Here is a 23,497-nt window from a genome sequence, read left to right as displayed (position 1 = left end):
AAAGAGTGTGGGCGAATGGATGGAAGTCCATCTTGATTATACTGTAGTGTAATAGTGTGTGTTCTGCCTTGTAAATGAAGTTGTAAATGAGGTTGATTATATCTTGAAAGGTCTGCTCACAGAATGATTAACTTTTTCATATTAGACTACTGCTACAATGTTTTTGCTGTTAACGGCTCTGACACTAAATTTGGTTGCTGCCAACCATTATAAGAGTGCCACAGAATAGGATAATTAACTTTTAAAGCCCCTCTTCCTTACTACCAACATCTTACTGAAACACAACGTAGTGTGCTAGATCCTGACTGATGTTAATATCTGTTTGTTTTTTTTGTAAACAGACAGTTTTGACAAGGATCTCTTTTTATATTTAGTAGTTCTACCCAACGTATCTTCTGATACAAGCAATAAAAACATTATTAAACACATCTTTTTAAAGGTGCAGTGTGTAGGATTTAGTGGTCAATGTTGCACTGCCATGTTTCTACAGTAGCCCAGAATGGACAAACCAAACTGTAGATCAAGAGAGGACCTTTTGTGTTTTTTTGCATGTTGTTCTACATGCTTGGAAGAAGGAGGGGTGGGGTGTTCACCCTAGCTGCCAATAAATCCTATAGACTGGTCTGTTAATGATGTAGTAAAGTGATACAGTGGCTGAGGGTAAACGCCGATACAGGAACAAGACAAATGAGAGGTAGCAGACATGGAGAGTGTCTGAATCAGTGTTCTGCTGGCCTAATCATCCCTTTTTACTATCAGTTGTAGCCAAGTGTTTTGACAGCAGATCAGACATTAGCTCAGAGGCTGCAGTCAGACAGGTAAAACAATACTGCATTTAAAGGCTTACCACATGTTGAAACACCACACAGCAGTTTGTAATACTCAGACAAGATTTTACAGTTCTGGGAAGTTGCACCAGTTGTATCTTTTGGCTAATGCAGCGTTCATGTAACACAGTAATCCACTAGGCATACTGTATGCACTCACATGTATGACAAACGGGTTCAACTGTTCTGCTGGGCAACACACCTGCCCCCGTCCTAATGAATGAGTGGACTGTTATTTTTCATGTAGAGCTAATGTTAGCCTGAGCGCTACATTCGTCATTTTAAAGAGGTGTGTAAGCTTTAAACTTTGACTTTCACCATAGAATTTATGCATTTTTTCAGACATGTGTCTCTATTGCACCAACAGTAACTGTACTGGGCGTCGCTCACACATTGATGATGATGATGATGATGATGTCAGCTGGGCAGAATGAGTATGAGTTAAAATCAGCTCACTGATGTATCGGTCGGGTTCTACAGTGTACAGCTTTCTTCATTTGGTTTCAGTATGAAGTGCTCACATAGTGTAGCATAGATGACATGCTGTATGTTCTCACTCATGTTCAGTCACATGACACATGTCACATTCGCATGGCCCCACAAGGAGCCTTCCCAGCATCCCTTGGGACAGTATGACCTGGTGATGGGATGGAAGCAGATAGCGCAGAGCTAAATATGGATACAGTAGATAGAGGGGTGTGTGTGTGTGTGTGTGTGTGTGTGTGTGTGTGTGTGTCCAATAAATTGCAGATCTCTCTCCATTTTCTTTTGTCCCTCATCTATCTGGGTCATATGAGACTGGGAGGGAGAGAGAGAGGGAAGAACAAGTGAAGGAGAGAATAAAGTGAGGGACAGGGAGAAAAGGAGCAGATGATTGTACTGCAGGGTGGAAAAAAACAGATAATTGGAAGACCTCCTTCAGATAGACATGTTCAGGAAGTTAGTGAAGCTAAGCTAATGGCTCACATAGTCAATTTAACATGATTATGTTACTGGTGTTCAAAAATGGCAAAATAGAGGAACTCAGCCTCCTCTCCATGTTTGACTCTCATCCACTCTCACAGCAGCAGCCATTGTGTTACATTTTGGTCTCAGTCTGTTCTTCAGTCAGTGTGAGATCAGAGCTGACTGTCAGCACACAGAGCCGAGGCGCCCCGGACCTGTTAAAAACCCTAAAAAATGAATTAATAAAAGAAGAAGGTTTCCTAATGAGTCCCACTGTGACTCCCTTCTGTCGCGTCTCAAAATCCAGAGCCGCTTGTTTTCTCTGCTTCATATTTGTATTCTGGTCAGAGACGCTGAGGAGAAGCCTGAAGGAGACTCTTGAGGTCTGAGTGGAAATGGAAGGTGCAGAGAAAGAGAGGGTTCAAACGTGGTGAGACACCACAGCCTCTCTCTTTGTGACAGAGTGTTTGAGCTGCTGTTACACTGACTCAAACATGGTCTTATCACAGTAAACTCACCGCTCTGTAACATTGTCTACTTTCTAAAATATCACTTTATTTTTTTGTTGCGAACAGAGTAGTCTGGCAGTACAACAGCTCACTATGGTTACTACATGAACAGGATAGAAAAGAGGAGAAATTAGACTTTTACTTTGCCCTAGTCTGTGCTTTCTTACCCCCCCCCCCCCCCCGTAATTAATTTAACCTCAACCATCTTGAAATTGAGGCACAGCTTGTAAACATGTCTGTGAAAAGGCCCCACATGGGTCAGAAGACACAAATGTTGGTGTTGCTTTAGGGGATTGTCTGCATCAAACATTGTCATACGTGACTTAGTTTAGTATATTTGTGTGTATTAAGTATACCATGAATTAAATCTGTTTACAAATGTGAGCTCAATGTATCCACAGAGAGACGTTGATGTCAAAATCAACTTTGACAGTTAAAATAAACCAGAAAAAAAGCAGGAACAAGTATGGACCCCATGCTGGAGTTTTCACCTGTGATGTCACTTTATCTTTTGGGCGTAATATCTCCAGCACTTACTTTTCCAGAGCGTAGTTTTGTATAATGAATCCATCTTTTCTTCTCTCCCCTCCAGTTAAAAAGACTTGTGCCGAGGTGGACTTTGTGTGTCGTAACGGCCAGTGTGTCCCCAAGCGGTGGCACTGCGACGGGGAGCCGGACTGTGAGGACGGGTCGGACGAGAGCGTAGAAATCTGCCGTGAGTACATTTGTTTCTCTCTCTAATGAAACTTCACCTCACACTTTAGATATATTTTTATTGCTTAGTTATTTTTGTAGAGCCATACTGGTGTTCCAGCTTTCATCCTATTGATTTAAAAAGTTTGTCTACCTTTCAGGCAGCCGTCAAGTTTCATTTATTTCAATGTGCTTGTAGAGACTTGAAAGTTACTTGAGGTCACAGTAGACATGTTGTGGTCTGTATACTGTATCACTGTTATGTGGTTAGGAGAAACCTTTGTGATGCATGAAGATATCAAATGCTTATTACAGGGCAGGAATTATACCCTGGCCAGTGCTGAAATGCCCCTTCCAAAATGAACTACCCACACGGCCAGTCTAGCATGCCCTGTTTTGAACTGGCTGTAATGCCCTGGATTTCCTCATTTAGAACTACATGAGACACAGACCATAAACAGACTCTACTGTTGATGTCCAGTGTGATGATGGAGACACTGGACAATAGAGTGCAAGAGCAAGATTTCTCCCACTCTTGCAAATATATGTGTAACGTAAACGTTGGCTAACCCACTAGTTAGCGTTATCTAATATTAACATTATGTGATAAGTAAAAGCAGCTAAATAATAATAGGTGTGATTTATATATAGCGCCTTTCACAAACCCAAGGACACTTTACAATGGATAAAACACAGTACAGTGTAAGTACTGTATTAATACACATTGTGTTTTAATGTTTACTGGTCAAATGCTCTTGGAAGCAGTCAAAAATATGCAGGTGTTTTTCTTCTTTTCTTGCAGTTAGCATTAATAAGACTGCCTGTTTTTTTCTTTTGGAGCTCCTTATCAGTGACTGTGATATTTGGATGTTTGACTTTAGAAAAAGTCTTTTGAACTCTTTCACTCGTCATGAATCAATTTCCTCTGTTGCAGAAAAACACATGACACAAGGCTTCAGAACCTCCTGCAGGTTAAACTGGACTAATAAACACTATATAGGACTGACACACTCACTATAAACAGAGTTGAAGAGACTCGCTAGCATAGCAACATTAATACTACAAACAACCTGTAATGCAACACTCTGGAGTGTGTATGCAAATGAACACACAGACTGACATGTGTAACCAGTTGGTTAACATCACTCACCAGGATATTACTGTATAGTGTTAGCCAACTGTGTTTAACTTGGTGTGAGATCTGATGCAACATTAACACACACACCTACCTGCAGACAGACACTTCTCAGTCTGTCAGCTGTGACATGACTTGCAGCATCATCCTATTTTATCCTTGAATTTTCTCACCATTGTGTTTGACGCATTAAAAAAGTGAAGTTAATTCCTTTTCGTGACTGCTCCTATGATCACACACTCAGACGCTAATAGTTTCATGGGCGTTGACAGTGCTTGTAATCCAGTTTTTGTAGATGCTCCACACAGTCAGAGCTCAAGTGAGTGCGAGCCACAGATCTAACCTCGTTGTAGTTGTCAGTAAATGTGTTGCATGCTGCATGATTGGCCATTAATTATGCTGAATCTGCCAGTTGAAAAAAACACTGCAGTGCACAGATCAGCTAATCCTTCTGTTGTGTATAAATAACTTTGGACAAAATATTTTCATTGGGAGGTTTGCAGAGCAACAAAGCACTTAAGTGCAGATTAACAACAAGGCAGAACATGATGAACAGTAAGATATGAAGCCAGGGATGTTTCACACGCATCCTCTCAGGAGGTCACACAGTTTTAGAAACCTTAATTACTGCAGACTCTGAGCCTGCTCTGCTGAAAGGTTCAGGCTAATACAATAAACAGTGAGAACAAACTAACATGAAAACAGTTTACCCATTCAGCCTCATGGCCTTGTGTCCCTGATTTGTTTTTAAAATAGTGAATAAAATGAAGGATAATTGATTTGAGTTGGTTTTGTATTGGCAGCTAATAATTAACAACAGATACAAGGGGCCTCCACATAAAAATCCCCACACTATTAGTGGGCATTATGTATAGACTGCCTGGAAGCTCTTAAGGTTGAGATTTACTCAGTGATTCTTCTGGATGAACTAGAAAGGCTGAAGGGACTAACCTTCAGTTCAGTGTTAACCATTTATGAATATTTGTACAAGCTTCAAGTCAAGCAGCTTCTCATTAGTTAAGTAAAACAGTGGCAAAGAAAAAGTATGAGTGCAATAATGAATGAAGTCTGACAGGCAGCAAAGAAACAGTGTAGACTGTAACTGATTCATACAGTAAAAGCTGCTTTTCTGCTTGTGCTTTAACTGAATACACTGCTCGCTACAGGCTACTGCTGGCTGGTTTTAATAGTAATTATCTCCAGTTTCACTGCATAATTTCTCCACTAGGGTGAGTTTCAGGGGGCCGACTCATTCATGCTCACTCATGGTGTTACTGATATTATACTGTATACTGCAACTACTGGAACAAGCTGCAGGCACAGGAAGTGTTACGAGGCTGGTTTCTCTGTAGAGTTAGGACTAGCATCAGGGCCTGAAGACTGCAGGTGATCCCTACACATACTGGATATGGCTTACTGCTGGTAGTTTGATCAGTAGAGTGGCTGATTCTGTCACTTGCTCAGTCATTTTCATCACTAATGGAGTCTCAGTTGTTTATCTGGCACCTGGTATTAAAACAAAGCCAAACACTGAGCACTTTAGCCCTCATGTTAAAAATCTATGAAAACTAAAACACTCTACTATATAATTGAGTTATATTCACCACACTTCTTTGGCCATCTTTTAATTGAATTGTCATGTGACTGATGAATCACTGTAAATATAAACCCAACCTCATTATCAACCCATTCTTAAAAATGACCATGTATAAAATATTATCACTCACAATTTGTAAGAGAAATATCAATGACGGTACATGTATAGAATATATAATCTCTTTTAGAAGTATTTTCCATGTTTTAAATGCAGAGGTAGCTTTATGTATTTTAGTTTGTTGTCAGATGTTGGAGCTGGTGTGACGTGATCATGGCTCATAATTGCAGCCTTTACCAGCAGTCATTACCAAGCTGCAGATAAGTTTTATTGTATTATGATACCTACATCGTATAACACAATAAAACCAAAATGAGCAAGTTTAATGACCCCAGTTCTACTCTGAGATTAATTATATTGACATTAGAGTTAAAGGTCAAGAGACACAAACTATAGTTCAGCTTAGGATCTTTTTTAAATCGGTCAAATTGATGCTCGGGTTTTATTTTATAAATAAAATAAACCAGACACAAATGAATCAGTTATTCGAATGCTGCCCTGTACCTCTACTCAAGCACTACTAGACACTGTACTTTTAACACCACTACAGAAATGGTAATAGTTACTAGTTTCTCTGTAGATTAAAGTTTGCCATGCAAAAACATATGATCACCTTTTTTAAAATATACTAAATTGCTACAAATGAAATGACCCTAATTTAAACACGTTTTCATATACTTACATAAAACCTTTTGCAGGAATTAAGGACTGTAGATCTAAAGTTCTGAGTTGGATCTTTGACCATCAGAGTGCGTGATAGACACTTGTCGCTGTTTCTAACACTTTCTCACACTGTTGCGAAAAAATTCAGCGAAGCACTTAAAAAAAAGCTGTGAAAGGGGGCGGGGGGGGGGAGAGAGAGAGTCCCCTGTGAGAGGAACACTGTCAAGAAAATGAGAAATTTTAAATAGAACTAAGGAGAGCTGTGGAGCTTTTAAATGGTATAACTGTAATGTGATGTCTCGCTGAGAGATGAGTCATGATAGAAGGTGTGTGTGAACTTAAAGTCTGTTCCTAATGAGAATGTCTCGCCCCCGTCGTCTTCACTGTGCCGTTAGAGAGTCTCCTCAGGTATGGAGGTAGAATGAAGACACTTAACACTTGTTGTTTTGATGCTCGCTCTGCTTCCTGAGGGTTCAATCGGTTTGCTTAGAATTGTTTTGTAAGCCAGCTTTAGATGAAGATAGTGTTTCATCCACAGCACTGTAAGTAAATCTTTAACCTCAGGCTCTACCCTCAACTTCAACATGGCAACATAACAATGTGGAGGACAAAGAGACGTTTATCAAATCCCATTTAACCCAGTGTCTTCCTTTTTATTCTCAGGTGCTTAAGCTTTACAGCAACTTAAAACAAAACAAATGCTCAAAGAAACTCATTTTACATAGCTGTGTACTAGAGATGAGCAATAATATCATTTGATCTGTATCTTATAAAATGTAATATTAGCGTCTGCCCAAAATGAACTTCCTGTTGATACAACAGGCCGATTCGTTGCCTTTTCCTGCGCTGCCCGGCTGTGCTTCCCTCTGTGGACGGTTTCATCCTGATGGTCCCACTGCTTTCTCTGCAGGCTCCACTTCACCCAGCCGCCCCGCAGACCCACTGCTGCTTCTTCCCAATTTAATCTGACTAACAAACCGGGGCTCAGTGCTCAGGTTGGATCCACACGGAGAGGTTAGGTCAGGTTGAAGTGGAAGGAAGCAGCATGAGTGAAGTGGAGCCAGCGGAGGAAGCGGCAGTGCCTCGGCTGACAGGATATACCACTTTTTTTGGCTTCTAAGGGCAGTTGGCAACCACCGTATTAGGTGTATTATCGCCACCTTCTGCTCTGGAGATGAAATCCTACTCATTAATCTTGTCTAATAAACTCCAAAGAAAACTCTACTTCTTGCCTCACTTGGCAGGTTAATGTAAGTTTTAATGCTGAGCCCTGAACTGCAGTCTTCCTATGTTGCTGTGTACATATGCCAGGATGAGTTGGAAAAACATCAGCCTATCGGATATTGGCAAAAAATCCAATATCATGCATCCCTACTGTATGCAGAAAGGTGCATAGGAGAAGCACACTGAATCAACTTAACTGCTTTCACCCAGTAAAAGATGAAGGAAAACAAAGATTAATAACTTCATTAGCAAATATTTAGAAGCACTGCATTTTAAAGGGGTTATATCCTGCGTCAGGGTCTAACCATAGAAGGGGTAGTTGTCATTTTGGGCTGTAGAGTAGAAAGTAAGTAAGAAAGTAGAAATGGCTTACTAGGTACATACTTGGCAAGACCACAACACTTCTAGCAATCCTAAATGTTTTTGTACATAAGCTCATGACATCAAATCTCTAACATACTGACAGTAAGTAGAGGGTTTTAAATGAAGCAACAGAAGGTTGCACGATAGATCTGTTTAGTGTAACGTGTAATTTTAGGTCTTTATTTGAACCTTGTGGGAAAAGCGTTATTTTCCTTTTTAATGTCACTTGTCAGACTGTCAGCTGAGGGCTTGGTAAAAACAAACTGGGCTCATTGTTATTACTGTAGAAGCACTAGGATGATGTGTGCTGGTTACACCCCTCAAAGAAATGATATTGAGAGTGATGGGTTGGAATTTTTTCAGTAAGATATTTTACTGAAATGACTAAAAAAAACAAATAGACCACAATTTTTACAAAAGCATATCTACAGTAAACGACTCCTCCAGTTGTTCACACATACCCATTATGTTAAAATGATAAACATTATATCCCTGACACACAATCCTCATCTATTACTAGGAGGGTTGGACTGGGACTTATTATTTTCATGTGGACTGGCCCCATTTTTAACCAACATACTTATACACTTACAAGTTGTATAAATACATATCAGGCCACTTATAATACATATAGGCTAAGTAACATATATCAAGTTGGCACCCTAACAGCAGATATAGCTACATAGTTTCATAAAATGTTATGAGTTAATAACTTATGTTCAACCCAGTTCTCAGCACACTTATGCTACAATAGGTAACTTAACACATGTAACAAATGTAACATAATCTTGTAGTCCATGACAAAATGCAGCGCTCATGAAACAAAATAGCCAAAAACCAAATTTCCCCTCTGGAAGGTTTTACTACGATGATCTGTGAATGTGAGAGCTATTTATACTCAATCATCCGACACGGTGTTCTCTGCTGATCTGACGCAATCCACACATCAGGCTTTCACAGTCAGGATTTCATGCCACCGACACTATTTAAACATTCATTCAGCGACGCGGTCGGGCCGAGACGAGCAAGCATGCCTGCATCCTATTGGAGCAGACCCAGACTGACTAATCAGCTGAGGCGTAATAACACTCTCGCCTTGGCATCACTTGAAACCGGCGTAGCGTAGCGTAGCGTAGCAGTGAATAGAATAAAATGGCGTGTCCTACCTTTTTTGGCGGTGAGAAGACCTCATCAGTGCGCTCTTCTGCAATCCTGTTGATTAACTCCATCAGTGTCCAAAGCCAGAAGAATGTCGTCTCCTGTAGCCATAAGCAGGAACCTTTGAAGATTTAGAGCTCCGTAGTTCATTCTTTGATGAATTTTTAAAAGTTGAGACTTTTTAACACAGTCACTACATGAGGTCGTTATGCACCCTTCACTCTACCTCAGCAGCAGCCTCCTCTTCTTACAACTGTTTTCAGCCTGCTCATCTGTCCGCTGCGGCAGGGCATGCTAACACTAACAGGATTTTTCATGGCATTGATATTTTGAATAAATGTTTTTTAAACTTGAAGAATTTTGCAGCAGCAGCCACATTTTTATTTCTCTATGACCGTTTCCACTCCACTTTCTGGGACCTTAATCCATTTGTATAGGCTAGTGTTATTTATCAAAGTTCACTCTTTCTGTCTTCATTTGATTTATTTCCTGCTGGATCCCTGACAAAGATGCATCCATTTGAAGCAGTGGCACCATGGATGTATAAAGAGAACTGGGTACAGTGTTGGAGGCAGGGCCTTGTTTATTCCTATGAAAGCTGCTCAGTGGCACATGAAGCTTAAAAATGTTCTTCTTCATTCTTACTCTTGTGCTTTGCTTCCGTTACATTGGACCCATGGAGCAAAAGTCCTCAGCTGGCCAAGATGGCTACTTCTAGTTTAGCCCTTTTTAGATATGGGGATAAAATGATCCTCAATGCTCAATTCTGATTTATTGCTCAAATCTGGTTGTTGTTGTTGTTGTTGTTGTTGTTGTTGTTTGGCTTTTCATATTACACTTTTTTCCTTCTGAAGTGACCCCATGCTCAGTTGATCATTAATGACGTCACACACAGAACAGTGTTTACGGAAGCAAACATGGCAACAGCAACAGCTGGCGAAGTTACTGGTAGTCTCATTCATGGTCTAATGTTAAAAACAGTGTATGGCAGCAGCTGGCAAATCTGTGAGTGGGTGATGTTAAAAAGGAGGAAGAGGAGAAAGGAAAAATGTCTGTTTCTGTCTGACTTTTGAAATGTCATTGAACTGAGCGGATCAAATTCTGATGGCCCAAACAACTCATTTCCTGAAGTTTGTGACACTCAGAAAAATGTATCCTCTGATTTCCAGACGTCTCTGCTAAGCACACTTGACAAATAACAGTAAAATATATCAAAATATGTGCCTGTGATTCAGATGACACTGACTGATGTACTGTGAACAAGCAGGGACTCTACCCACACACACTTTAATACACTTGAAATACACTCGACTCACTCAATGTTACATTAACACAGTAAATGATTGCAACCACTTAACAACAACAATGTAAAATGCTGTCAACGTATCTTCATTTTCCCATTAAGATTTTATTATAGATTCTCCATCACTGTCAAACACAAGAGACAGAATGACAACACAAGGACATTGCTATTTTACAGACAATATAGTATATCTTTAAACCAATCGTGAGGGATTGATGGGTGTGAAGGGCAGTGGAGGGTATGATGGAAGCCAGTCTTTTGGGGAGCTGTCAACAAGCTGATGATAAAGAAGGAGAAATGATCACAAGATCGATGGAGTGGCGAATCATCAGTGAAAGCTTTACTCAAATGAGGGAAATGGGTGGAGGCAGAAGCAATCGATCTCAGGCCAGCAGATAAAGACCACTGATGATGCGATCTCAGATTACACCAAACGCACAGAATACAGAAATAATGCAACCTATTCTGAAGCCAGATACTGAGTAGGAAGTATGGGGTATTTACATTGCTGTGTGTGTGTGTGTGTGTGTGGAATGTACAGACCTGAGAACAATATGAAAATAAATGATTTACTTGTGGCAGAAAAGCAAACACTACACCTTTTTTGTTACAGTGAGGGCAAATCCCTTCAACACTCTCCTGGATTGGGGATCCATGGCGCTCTCTGCCAAAACAAGCGGAGTCTTTTAAACACCAGACTTATTCAAAACCAATTGACTGTGAAGTGTTGCCAAAGACCTCCCTTAGTTCCTGCACAGTTAGAAAGACACATTAAAGTCAGTAACATGGGGAGGAAAAGCAGTCATTGTGTAGGCCCAGACAACGAGGTGGTAAATATAGGAGTAGAATAGAGATGAGTTTCTAGTGCTACATTAATAACCTGTCGTTAGCTGGAGCTTTGCCTTGTTCAGTACTGATCCTTCTTTTCAATATAGATTTTATTCCTCACCTCTTCATCCCTTTTATGTTTGAGTTGAATACTCTATTCCACCATCTGTCACACTAAAGTCCTGAAGGAGCAGAGGATGACCACACGTTAGTCTGGATGATCAACTTTGAGTTATTCATTCATTTATGAAATTACACAGCAGGTCTACACACACACTGTTGAAGTCACATCAAAGTTCCCAAAGTCAAAAAAACTTGAATCTCTTAAATTTGAAATACATTATACAAAAAGTAATAAATATAATAAATAAATAAATTGTCTTAATGTGGCCACATATGGGATACCACCGACCATTAAGCCTCTACCATTGTGATATTTTTTAAAAGCCCCCACCCCCCACCCGCCCCCTCTCTTCCACCACCATCTGTCCATCTTTTGCATGGATTCAATTACTCTTGGCTCTCTATTCACAAAGTTTGTATTACACTTACAGTAATTTAGCAAGTGTTGTTAGTTCTTAACTCAATCTGGTTCGTTCTCTTCTCCACACACACACACACACACACACACACACACACACACACACACACACACACACAGACACAGCCCTGCCCACAGTGAAGCCGAGGAGAGAAACTCACCACCACCATAAATGTTTATTTATGTGAACTTGTTAGATTTCAGCTCAGTGCGACCATACATGAAAGCAACATGAGGTTAGACCCTCACACTGAGTTTCACTGCAGGGGGGCTGGGCTCCCTGTGTTGCGCTCCAGTGCAGCAGAGAGAGAGTGAGCCACATGAAGTACTTGTTGATAACAACTACAGTTGTTGCATGACTGCCAGTGCCCCCCCCCCTCCCCACACACACACACACACCTCTGGCCTCCTCTGTATCATCGTCCATTGTGATGTTTCACTGTTGACATTGTCATATACCAATTATTATATACGTTGCTTTACTTGTAGTTATCATTTTGATAACAGATGATAGTTAAGTTCACGTCTTAAAAAAGCCAGGATCAACTTTCTGGAGAATTTAGAAGATATGTTACTTTGTTGTGCTCCAGTGATTGTATCAAAGAAAGACCCAACAGTAGACATAAATAAAATAATAGATCATAATAGTTCTGGCCTCTCCATTTCCCTTTGTTTTAAAATCCGGTGAAATGTATCCTCATAAGTTTTTCTAACCCGCACTTGTGAAAGTTGAATGTTGATGAAGCTGCACTTTGAGAACTTTGACTGAGCCTCTGAAGGTCCAGCTGTACCGCTTAATGTTCCCCTCTTTAGATCTGCCAACTTCCTGACATCAGGCTGTGCTCGTCTACATTAAACGGTACAACTTGTGTCGGTCAACTCAAGGTCTCCAACAACATTCTAGTTTGTAGTCTACTGTGTGTGTGTGTGTGTGTTTCTTTGTGTGTGTGTGTGTTTTTAAGAGGGTGTGTTAAGTTCCAGTCATAGCTGCAGTGGTGTACGTGCAGGTCAAGCCAGCAACTATAGCTGTTATATCACTGTACTGTTTGACCAGCTGTTACACATGACTTGGCAGCAGGGAATGGAATCTAAAGTGTGTGTGTGTGTGTGTGTGTGTGTGTGTGTGTGTGTGTGTGTTCTTGTCCTGACACTTTCTGTGTGAAGGACTGTTTACGTCACTTTGCTTGCATCAGTGTTAAATGAAGCGAGCTGCAGCTTCTCTTCATTTTAGTCATTAATAAACAGGGACGTCAAGATTCCTCCATTAATAAAGTTCCAGTCTGTCCAATCTTTTGTTTAACTGTCGCTGTCAGCTCAAGTCTTCGTTGTCAGTGTCAACTTTTTTTTTGGCTTGTTGTTTTCAAATGGATTAGTGTGTATGTAATCCAATTAAATCTTGAAAGGTTACATAATAAAATGTAAATCCCTGTTCAGCTGAAAGACAAACAAGACTCTTGAGCTGCACATTGTTGCTTTGTGCCATATAATGTTATAAATACTTGTTAATGTTAATGATCAGGTGGTAGAGACATAGTACCTGCAGGCTACACTGCTCAATGCTGTCCTTACATCTCTACACACACTTAAACACTTAAACCTGGTAGTTGAATCTGAAGGCTGTTTTTTTTCCCCACACTTTCACTCAGTTGAAAGTTGAATTAGAACTGTTGCCATAGTTGTAATCACAGTGCTCCACATGCATCAGAGCAGGACTCTTTACTTTGTGGTTCAGGTGCAGAGTTTTGGGCCGATTGAGCTCTTTTTTTCTCTTTTCTTTTTTTGATCACACAGTCTCCAAGTATGGCCTCAGCTCTGTGTTTTCTTAAAGGTTTACAGGTGGTGACTCTGAAGTGTTGATCAAAGTGTCAGACTAAGTAGTGGAAATATTTACACGTGATGGATTTTTCCCATAAATGCATCCAATAAGAGGATATTTGTGTTCAGTGTGTATTTCAACCAGAACAGAATACTTACGTTGGGTTGAATTGGATGAAGCTGCTCTGTACAGATTACAGATGTGGGATTTTGCTGTTATCCATACAACGGTGTGCCATGGTTGTATGTTGCCATAGCAACCTGCACCGCTTGGCTTTGTAAGTTATTCAGTCTCCTGGATGAATTTGTTTTCCATCCACTTGTAATGCCGTCATCATCCCTGCTGTTGGGACTTCTGTGAAGAAAATGATGATTAATAGTGATTTCTATCGTTACTTGATGTTTTGAGTGTTTACTTGAAATAGTGCCTCACATGTATTCCTACATATGGAAGAAATTTGGTTTGTTTTTTTTGGGTTTTTTTAAGTCAAGTTTCTTGTAACTTTAAGTGGAAAAAATGGCTAAAACATGGTGCTGACACTGACTGGATTCAGAAATACAGCAGCATATAGTCACCTGGCTTATCACCACTATCCTTTATAACATCTATAGGAGCCACTTTTCAATTCCCCTTCATTTAGTGCTCCACTGAGCAGCCCTTATCACAGTATACACTCAGTCTTTATGTGGCAAACAGCTTGTTATCTCTGACGACAGCAGCAGATCACAGGGATAAGAAATGTCATCTAAGAAAAGCAGTGTTACTGTTGTGTGAATGACATGCAGAGTCACATCTATTCACCTCCAGTTTAACCTGATGCCAACATGTTTTTCTCAGATAACTTGTAGCTCAATAACACCATTACTACTCCAAAAGCTGTTCACCATTTCAAGCTCAAAAGCAGTCAGCTGTGTCCTTGTTTCGTCCTCTCGTTATTTTTGGTCCTGTTGTTAAGGGGGAGACACATGAAGGCAACAAGTAGAGCCACTGCAACTGTGTGATGACAACACACACACTGTAACGCTCTATAAGCATCACACATTCTAACCCCTTTTTTTTTTTTTTTTTTTTTTTAGGCATAGGTTTTTGACTTTTTCAGGCTTCAGAGCTTCATCTAAGCAGTAAATCAGTAGTCATGGGAGTTAAAGGTTGAATTTGGAGTCCCGAACATGCAGATGAAGTGTCTTATTAGAAATAAAATCAGGTTGTTAGATGTGGCTGCAAGCATCTCTCTAAAATAGTGAGTTTGAAATGAAACCCATTCCTGTCACAGTCTGAATATCAAATCTAGTGTGACAGTAATAGTACATACCTCAGGGCTGTGTTCACAATGATACATTCTATAGACTTTTCTTTTTAGTCATACAAGCCAAGACTGAATGAGACACATTCAGACTTTTTCTAAAGGAGGAGAGGACCAATCTGGACCAAAAAGTATTATGAAATTGGTAGCTTTTAATTTGTACCAATTGTATGGTTCCAGCATAATTTCCTCTTCTCTAATATGTCATTAAATATGAAAAACAAACCCCTGCGACTCTTAAATTGATTTCCTTTTCCCAAAGCAAGCTAATTTTCCTCTCAAAATCCAAAGCTCTACAAATAGACTTGACAGTGGTATTGAAACAAATCAAAGAAGTAAACACAAATAAATGATTGAAACAGAACTATTCGATGTGAAAGCATTTAATTGACCACAGTGTGTTTTTGTGTTTCCGCTTCGTGCAGACATGAGGACGTGTCGTGTGAACGAGTTCAGCTGCGGCTCCGGCTCCACCCAGTGCATCCCCGTCTTCTGGAAGTGTGACGGAGAGAAGGACTGCGACAACGGAGAGGACGAGGTCAACTGTGGTAGGTTGCACAAAAACGCTCTAACATGGGAGAGAGATATGTCTGTATGTGAACTTGATGCTTTTATTTTGGAGTCTGGTACGATAGGAAGTGAGTCATTTCAGTTGAATCAGTGAATGTGAACCACCAGTTGAATGTCTATCCTACTGAAGTGTCCATGTGTCTTTAAGAACATCTGAAGGCCTTCTCCCCCAAAACTTTATTCATCAAGTTTATTATCGTACAGCTGCCATCAAATGAGAGAATGGACAAAATGTAATGCTGACCAGTCAAGATGATGGTTTAAAGTAAGAGTTGAGACACTTAGTTTCTATCTATAAAACTTGGATTGAAGTGAAATGCAATGTGTGATTGACAACATGACCAAGCAGTGGAGTTTATGCCTGGTCTCATTATGTACATCCTGCAATTTTCTCTATCATTTGTCAGTGATTGATGAGCACCAGAAGGTAAAACACCTATGATGATAACCAATCACTGATTTTGAGTTGACAATCATTCTGTGGGGACAAATTGGGAAATCAGACTCAACTCAACTCCTCCTATGGTCTCATCCAATCCTTACTCTGCCAGTAGCTATACCTCAAACAGGTCGTTTGTGTCTCATGCCCAAATATGATCATCCTGGGTTTTTATTAAACAAGATACACTTGTTTTCTCCTAACCCCCCCCCCCCTCCCCAGCCCAGCACAGGCTCCTGTTGGTCCTGTGTTCTGTCTGTCTTGTAATAGACTCTGCACCTGGCTCTTATCTCATCCTCTGGCCTTGGCTCTAGTCCCTCCAGCTCTCTGCTACACATATCATCCCCTCCCTGGTCTGTACTGGCCCTCTCTTCTCCTCCACACTGGTCCTGGCTCATACTGCTCTTCTTTTACACACTAACTTTCTGCAACACCACTATTGTCAAACCTTTGCTTTGCTTTTTTTCCCTTTTTATAACAAAGTTCCTTCTTCTAAATACACCATTATGTTTAGTCTTTTCTCTTACTGCATTTTAATAAAATGATTTATATTTGGTTACATGTTTCTCACACTTTTGTTTACATTTCACATCTGTGGTTTACAATACAGCAAACTCAATCAGTAAGTTCACTTTAACTCAGCAGGTGTAGAATAAACATACTTCAGGCTTAACTTTGTTCCTAAGGTGATGATGATGATGATGATGATGATGGACCTTTCATACACGATAGCTCAAAGTGCTTTACAGAGAAAAATTAAATGATACAATAAAACAGCAAACAAACAAATTAGAAAGAAATTAATTAAATTAGATCATTCACATAAAAAACAAAAAAACACCTTTAGTAAAGATGAGTTAAAATGACACTAAAGGCCTGATTTTAAATAAATGTTATCAGCTGTCATTGAAAAATGTTCAGAGCTCACATCTCTTATAGCTTTAGGATCATTTTAGTTCATAATTAAATAAAGCTGCTCTAATGATCAGTATACTAAAGTAATAGTTCTGTATGAAAATGTGCTTCACTTTTCACAGGCTACTTTAAATACTGAATGAGAGGATAGTACAGTAAAGATTTATTTTAGCAGATATGATCCATTAAAATATAACAACATTGTCCCTGATAATGATGCAGAGATCTCTGCAAAAATCTGCCCTCCACATGCAGCACAAAGTTTGTCCTCTTGCTCAAATTTAAGACTTTGACATGAAAATCACTGGATGAGTTTGAGATGAAGTCACTCTGGATTGTCACCAAGCTTCCTTACGGCTGCAGCTGTGCCTGACTCACATGAAGCACAAGACAGTTAGAAGTGCAATGATAACACTTTTCATTAGTGTTCCAGGTCCTCGCTACTTATAAAGTGTAACAGTCGACGCCTCGTATTTATCCGAGCACTGACACTGTTTTTAATGAATGCCGCCATCAATTACTTTTCCAATCCTCCAGTTGTTTATCCTGGACGTTGTGCAGGATAAACACACTCCTCCAGCCTTTGGTGCAAAGCATGAAGCGTCGCTGCCCCAACTAAAATAATTGGATGTGACTGCAACACAGCAAGGCAGCCTGTAGCATGTTACTGAAAGTTAATGAGGGGAAAGTCAGGATTCAAGTAGAATTTTAAAAAAAGGCTAGACGCTGCATTTTAACCGACATTAATTGACAGACTATCAGTTAATGACGGGCATGAATAATGATTAGCACTGGATCCCCACACTTGACATTTGTGCTGACAGTAGAGGATGTTAATCACTTGAGTGAACATGTCAGTTGTTTCATCTAAAACATGCCAATATCAGCATTGATAGGAGAGCTACACACATAGTATTGATGCATTAAAGTGTGTGTGTGTGTGTGTGTGTGTGTGTGTGTGTGTGTGTGTGTGGCAGGAGAATAACTCAAGATCTCGATTTATATATTGGATATAACAGATTTAAAGCTGCTTATCAGCTGCTGAGGAGGTGGAGTTTCTTGTTCCCTCACATTAAATCTGAGCCCGTCTTGTCCTTGAACTCTGCACCAGTACATTTTACTGCAGTGAAGTGTGTGTGTTTGTGTGTGTGAGAGATGCATGTTTTACGCCAGTGAGCTCAACAGCTCACATACCTCGAAGCGCGAGCTGCCACAAGCCCACGTAAATCAAACTCTCATGACAGCCTCTGTGCCAGATGGTCATGGTCCGGGTAAGTCTGGTATGACAATCGCTGGTACAGTACAGCGTGATAACGTTCATGCTGCCAACAGCGTTCCGGACAGAAGCAGTAATGTGCCTCCTCCCACAGGAATAGTCAGTTCGACCGCCGATATTAATCTGGCTCACGGTCGGCATTCCCGTTCATCCGAAACGTGTTATCAGGGCTCTGTGCAGTCTCCCACACACACAAACACACACACATACACATACACACACACACACACACACACACACACACACACACACACACACACATTCAACTGCTTGTATTCTTTGCATTACTGCGGTCATCTGAGGCTCCAGGAGACACGTGTTGCTGACGTTGCTTCCCCAGCCCCCCTTTGGATCTCCCTAGCCAGTGTTGCAACACAGACAAATGATCAGCAGCTTCACCACTCAGCTGTTGTGTGAACATGCTCCACGTTTCAGCTTCACTATGACATCACTTCGACTTTACCGGGCTGAAATGTAACTGAGCTGACTTACTGTAAAGACGACATCCACTAACATCATTTAGCTCTTCTTATTCTACTCCAAATGTTTCAGTCATGTTTTCATGCCTGTATACTTGATTTTCTTGCTCCTGTTGCTGAGCTTATGTCTTTTTTCTTTCTTTTTTTTCCCAAAGAAAAAGCTGCATGGAGAATTTGGCCTCTGTCAGTTTTATAGTGGTAGTTTCAACTCTAAAATAAACAGAAAAATCATCCACAGTAGCACTAACTCTTACTTCTCTTAAAGTACAGCTTGACAATAATTAAGGATAATGTATGAACTGTAGCCTACAGCATACAGGATTCATGTGTTACAGGTCTTATTTCTTGGAAATGGCTCATTTTATTTATGACCTTAACCGTTCTCCCTCTCTTTCTCTTCCTCCAGGTAACATCACCTGCGCCCCCAACGAGTTCACATGCGCCAGCGGCCGCTGCGTCTCCCGCAACTTTGTGTGCAACGGCGAGGACGACTGCGGCGACGGCTCTGATGAAGTGGAGTGCAGCCCGTCCTCTTGCGGCCCCAGCGAGTTCCAGTGCGGCAACTCGTCGTGCATCCCGGCCAGCTGGGTGTGTGATGATGACGTCGACTGCCAGGTTAGAGAGACACACACTCACGGACATGCACACAAACTCTTTAAAAAAAAATAAATAAATAAATTAAAAAAAACAGATTAAGAATTGAGGGAGGAAATAATTGAAGTGAAGATTACATTGACAGAAGCAGGAATTCACCACGCCATCTCTGCTCTTTATGAATCATAGCCATGTCCACTTGTGTTAGTCATGCAGCGATTCCCAGCAGCACATTCGGGCTGCAAGTCTGATCAGAGGGTTGACAGTAAGTGCTGATTACACAAGTGGCAACCTTCTTAGAAATTGCCCACACGTCACTAATTACTGGATCCAATCCTGCCTGTTTTCTGTTGAGACCAGTGTAATTTGGTCTTTTTAAACATCGGTCATACAAAGACAAAACCCATTTCAGTACAGAAGAAAGACAGCTCCATTCTGACTGAGAGGGAATGTTGGCAATGATGATCTGCTGCTGGAATTCATGTGTATATGTCCACTTAAAAAAAAGATTGTAGTAACACAGTTTGGATCAATACAGAATTCTTTTTTTTTCCTTTTTTAAAATAGCAAGCTTTATTTAATTTAATGTTTTCAATTATTAAAACCATTAGTTAGTCTGGCACTAAAGTTCCTCTCCTGAATTAGAACCTGGGCTGTTTAGTGTGGCAGAAAGGCAGGTGGATCTTCACCTCATCACTCATGTTCATGGAGAAAGGAAAGCAGAGTGAACTTGCAGGCAGGTGACAAATTACAGGAAAAACCAATATAAAGTGTGATATGACCAAAATCTCATGTCCTGATAATGAAACCTATACTGATATAGCACATTTTAATACAATGAATAGATACTTGGTCCTTTGTAATCCCTCTAAGGGGGACAAGTGGACTCAAACCATGGCAGCAAAATGCCCCCCACAGCATAACGGAGCCTCTGGATCCCCTCACTGTTAGGGGTCAGACATTCAGACCGGTACTGCTCTCTTAGTGAATGCTACATGTGCACTTCTAGTGGACGATGACTCATCTGACCATCGCTTTGCTCCACATCTCCGTGTGTGTGTGTGTGGTCTTTATACCAATTAACTCTCAAATGAGCATTCATCTTTGTAATGAGGCGTTTATGTGCTGCACCCTGCTGTTATATGCCTCTCTATATAATTGTTGCTGGACTGTTGTTGCTGACACAGTCTGGAGTGACTGATCTGGTCCAGCATTGACATTCTCAGTCATCTGAGGAAGAGCTGCTCCTCTGTCTTTCATTATTTACTGACGTGTGTCACATAGATGTTAGTGTTCCTACTGAAACAGCAGCCATCGGTGCCCCAACAGTGAGCCCTCACATCTTTTTCCTCCTGCAAATTTGATACAAATCAAGAATCAGCTGGGCCCGCTCAGCCCGCTTTTCTACACGCCACAGATCCTGATTGGATGTTAATAGTTTAATTGTACCATGGAGAGCTCCTGTGTGGAAGCATCTGCATCATTATCTCACTCATTTATTCAGGGGTTGGTTTTGTTACCTGACTGTTTATTACTGGTGTGGCACAACTCTGAAGGTAAATTCCTCTCACCATCTGCCCTCTCCTGACCTTCACATCTTTACCTTTTAATACTACACATGTTTAACATCTACTAATAATCTGCACTGTAAGTAATTGTGCAAATGTCTCAAAGTATACAGGCAACGCTGGCAAACACACAGCTTCTGTTCTTTAGAAGTAGATTTTGGCTCACTGTACTTATCCAGATGTCCCTGGGCGAGTGGACACACACACACACACACACACACACACACACACACAGGTTCTGTCTGTTCAATTTTCACAACACCCACCAGTTATTGACCTGCCTCATTCTCTCTCTACACACACACACGCACACACACACACACACATTGACTCTGCTAATGTGTTTTCACACGCAGCAGAACATGTTCAGCTGAGTCTGGGTTTTTTCCTACGTACCTGTTAATTGGCTGTGTGTGTGTGTGTGTGTGTGTGTGTGTGTGGGGAGGGGTGTTACGAGGTTGATGCAAAACCGCTCACACCCACAAATATTTAAAACACAGCGTTCAGCGGGAAGGTCACTGTTGTTAATTTCTACATTGTCTCTCATTTCCTGCGTCACTGTGAGCACACACACACACACACACACTCTCACACTCCATTAATCTGCTCCCACATGAGTCTGTGACTCTCAGCGATGATGAAAGTGTTAGAAATTCATCCCGCAGCTTCTCTTGATCCCATTCTGTCTGATTGTCCAGTTTTAGATCTTATTACAGAGGTAATGATCTGAGAGATCTGAGTTCTAAACGCTCTGTCATTCCCACCCCCCACCCCCCCTCACATCACCTGTCAAACAGTGTGTCTTTGTTAATGACATTAATGCTTCTCTTAGATGGCTCTCATTGATGCAAAGCCTGAAAACTCCTGAGATATGTGGTATTGTATTATGAAGACATTGTATAGTCTTAAAGGAAATGTAGAGATCTCTCCAGGTGGTTGTAATACTTGTTTGTTATGACTATGAATTGAAAGTGAATGCAGAAGATGATCTCTAGCTCAGTGGTCTCCAGCCTTCTCCTGTAGAGCTACTGCCCTGCATGTTTTTGGTATCTCCCCACTCTAACACACCTGATTGTGAGTATTAGCTCGTTAGCAAACCCCTTGATGAGCTTCAGCTGTTTGATAACCAGTTAATAATTAGGTGTGTTAGCTCTAGCTGTTGTACTGAAATAGTGTAGCTGTTCCTTTTCCTGTAACTTATCTGTTGTGTACATGAACACATGAGTTCTTCGTGGCTGATTGCTTTATAGCTGCTATGCAGTTTGACAAAACTACTGCAGGGATTTCTGTTAAATTTTGCTTTGCTTTTTTTTGTTTTGTTTTTTTGGAAAGCCATTTGAGTATTGGTGCTTTTGGCCCTGATTAAGTGTTTGTTTCCCCTAATGTCTATAAGGGAGGTGGTGAGTAATATCTTATTATGACCAACAGTCATAATGTGCAAAAATAGGACATTTAGCAGGTTGATGAATACCCCTTTTTAAAGGAATGGTTTTACATTTTTTGAAATGTGCTAATTTGATATAAATAAGAAGCCTAGATCTGTTCAAAGGAAACAAAATGTGCCTGCCATCACATCCAAAAGTTCACGAGTTAACATTTTATATCATTTTTGCAACAGTTGTCTTCAGTCCAAAGGTTAAGACATCACTGCTGTTACTCTGAATTGGTCAGACTTTCCAGTCTAACAGCTCTTTTAAAGTCTTGTTTAGTGTGTGAACAGCAAATGAAAAAACTCTCACAAATGATGTTGAAACACAGAAGGAAGACAGGCATTCTCTTTCATAAGATCATCTCATCAGTTTCAAGATTACAATCACCATCCATTTCTCTGTGAGAAGTGAGAACTTTTTAAAAACAGCAACTCTTAACTGTATTGTCTCCTTCTCACTGAAACAACATCCGGTCATGTCTCGTCCCTTTAGGACCAGTCCGATGAGTCTCCGTCTCAATGCGGACGTCACCCGACGCCACCGGCCAAGTGTTTATCCAGCGAGATGCAGTGCCGCTCAGGAGAGTGTATTCACAAGAAGTGGAGATGTGACGGAGACCCCGACTGCAAGGACGGCAGCGACGAAGCAAACTGTCGTACGTACACACCAGCTGCCAGTCACATGTTTAATATATCAACCATTTAACATCGTAACCACTGCAGACTGATGGGAGCTTAGAAACAGCTCTTACAAACGCTGATATAAGGCCTTTTATCTTTAATGGCTTTCTGATGATATTGTCCAGGTTGCTGATTTTGATCTACAGTGCCAAGATAACTGAGTCAGTATATAGAACTGACATAAATAAAAGCAGATAAAATGCATCATTCACAAGCAAGTTGATTTTCCTTCTGTAATAAAAGAATAGCAGTAAACCAGAGAAAGGAAAGAAACCTCATTTAGTAATCCCCAACATTACATAACATTACAAACAGAAATGACAAAAGATTAGATCTAAAATGTAAAATATGCTGTAGTGGGTGTACGAGTTGTTTTGTAAATCAGCTGAAATATGTTAAAAAAAAACCCAGAAGAGAAACGTCATTCAAAAATGTTAACTTTAGAATCATTTTGGCTGTTAGTATATTTCTTTTAAAACCCAGCTCACTGCAGCGAGCCATCATGTGCTTCATTTGACATCAATTACTTGATTATCTGTCCGATTACGTTCCTCCTAAATGAATCCCTGCAGTGATAAGATAAA

General features: G+C 40.6%; 2 protein-coding genes across 3 annotated transcripts in view; both read left to right on the top strand.

Annotated features, from left to right (window-relative positions):
* Positions 1-9,992, top strand: part of c7b (complement component 7b) — a 309,407-nt gene extending 299,415 nt beyond the window's left edge. Inside the window, exon 19 of the mRNA XM_053339675.1 lies at positions 9,974-9,992. The gene's annotated coding sequence lies outside the window, so the exon portion shown is untranslated. The remainder of the gene's footprint in view (positions 1-9,973) is intronic.
* The window catches only part of vldlr (very low density lipoprotein receptor), a 65,614-nt gene that overhangs the window by 14,329 nt on the left and 27,788 nt on the right, over positions 1-23,497 (top strand). For both annotated transcript variants that reach the window (XM_053339679.1, XM_053339678.1), the window contains exons 3-6: positions 2,874-2,996; positions 15,388-15,510; positions 19,048-19,256; positions 22,726-22,888. In XM_053339679.1, the coding sequence (XP_053195654.1) occupies positions 2,874-2,996; positions 15,388-15,510; positions 19,048-19,256; positions 22,726-22,888 (618 nt within the window). The remainder of the gene's footprint in view (positions 1-2,873; positions 2,997-15,387; positions 15,511-19,047; positions 19,257-22,725; positions 22,889-23,497) is intronic.

This window comes from Scomber japonicus, chromosome 19, assembly GCF_027409825.1.
Source record: "Scomber japonicus isolate fScoJap1 chromosome 19, fScoJap1.pri, whole genome shotgun sequence".
Classification (NCBI taxonomy): domain Eukaryota; kingdom Metazoa; phylum Chordata; class Actinopteri; order Scombriformes; family Scombridae; genus Scomber; species Scomber japonicus.
Note: the sequence above shows the minus strand (reverse complement) of the source record. Positions and strands in the feature narration are given on the sequence as shown.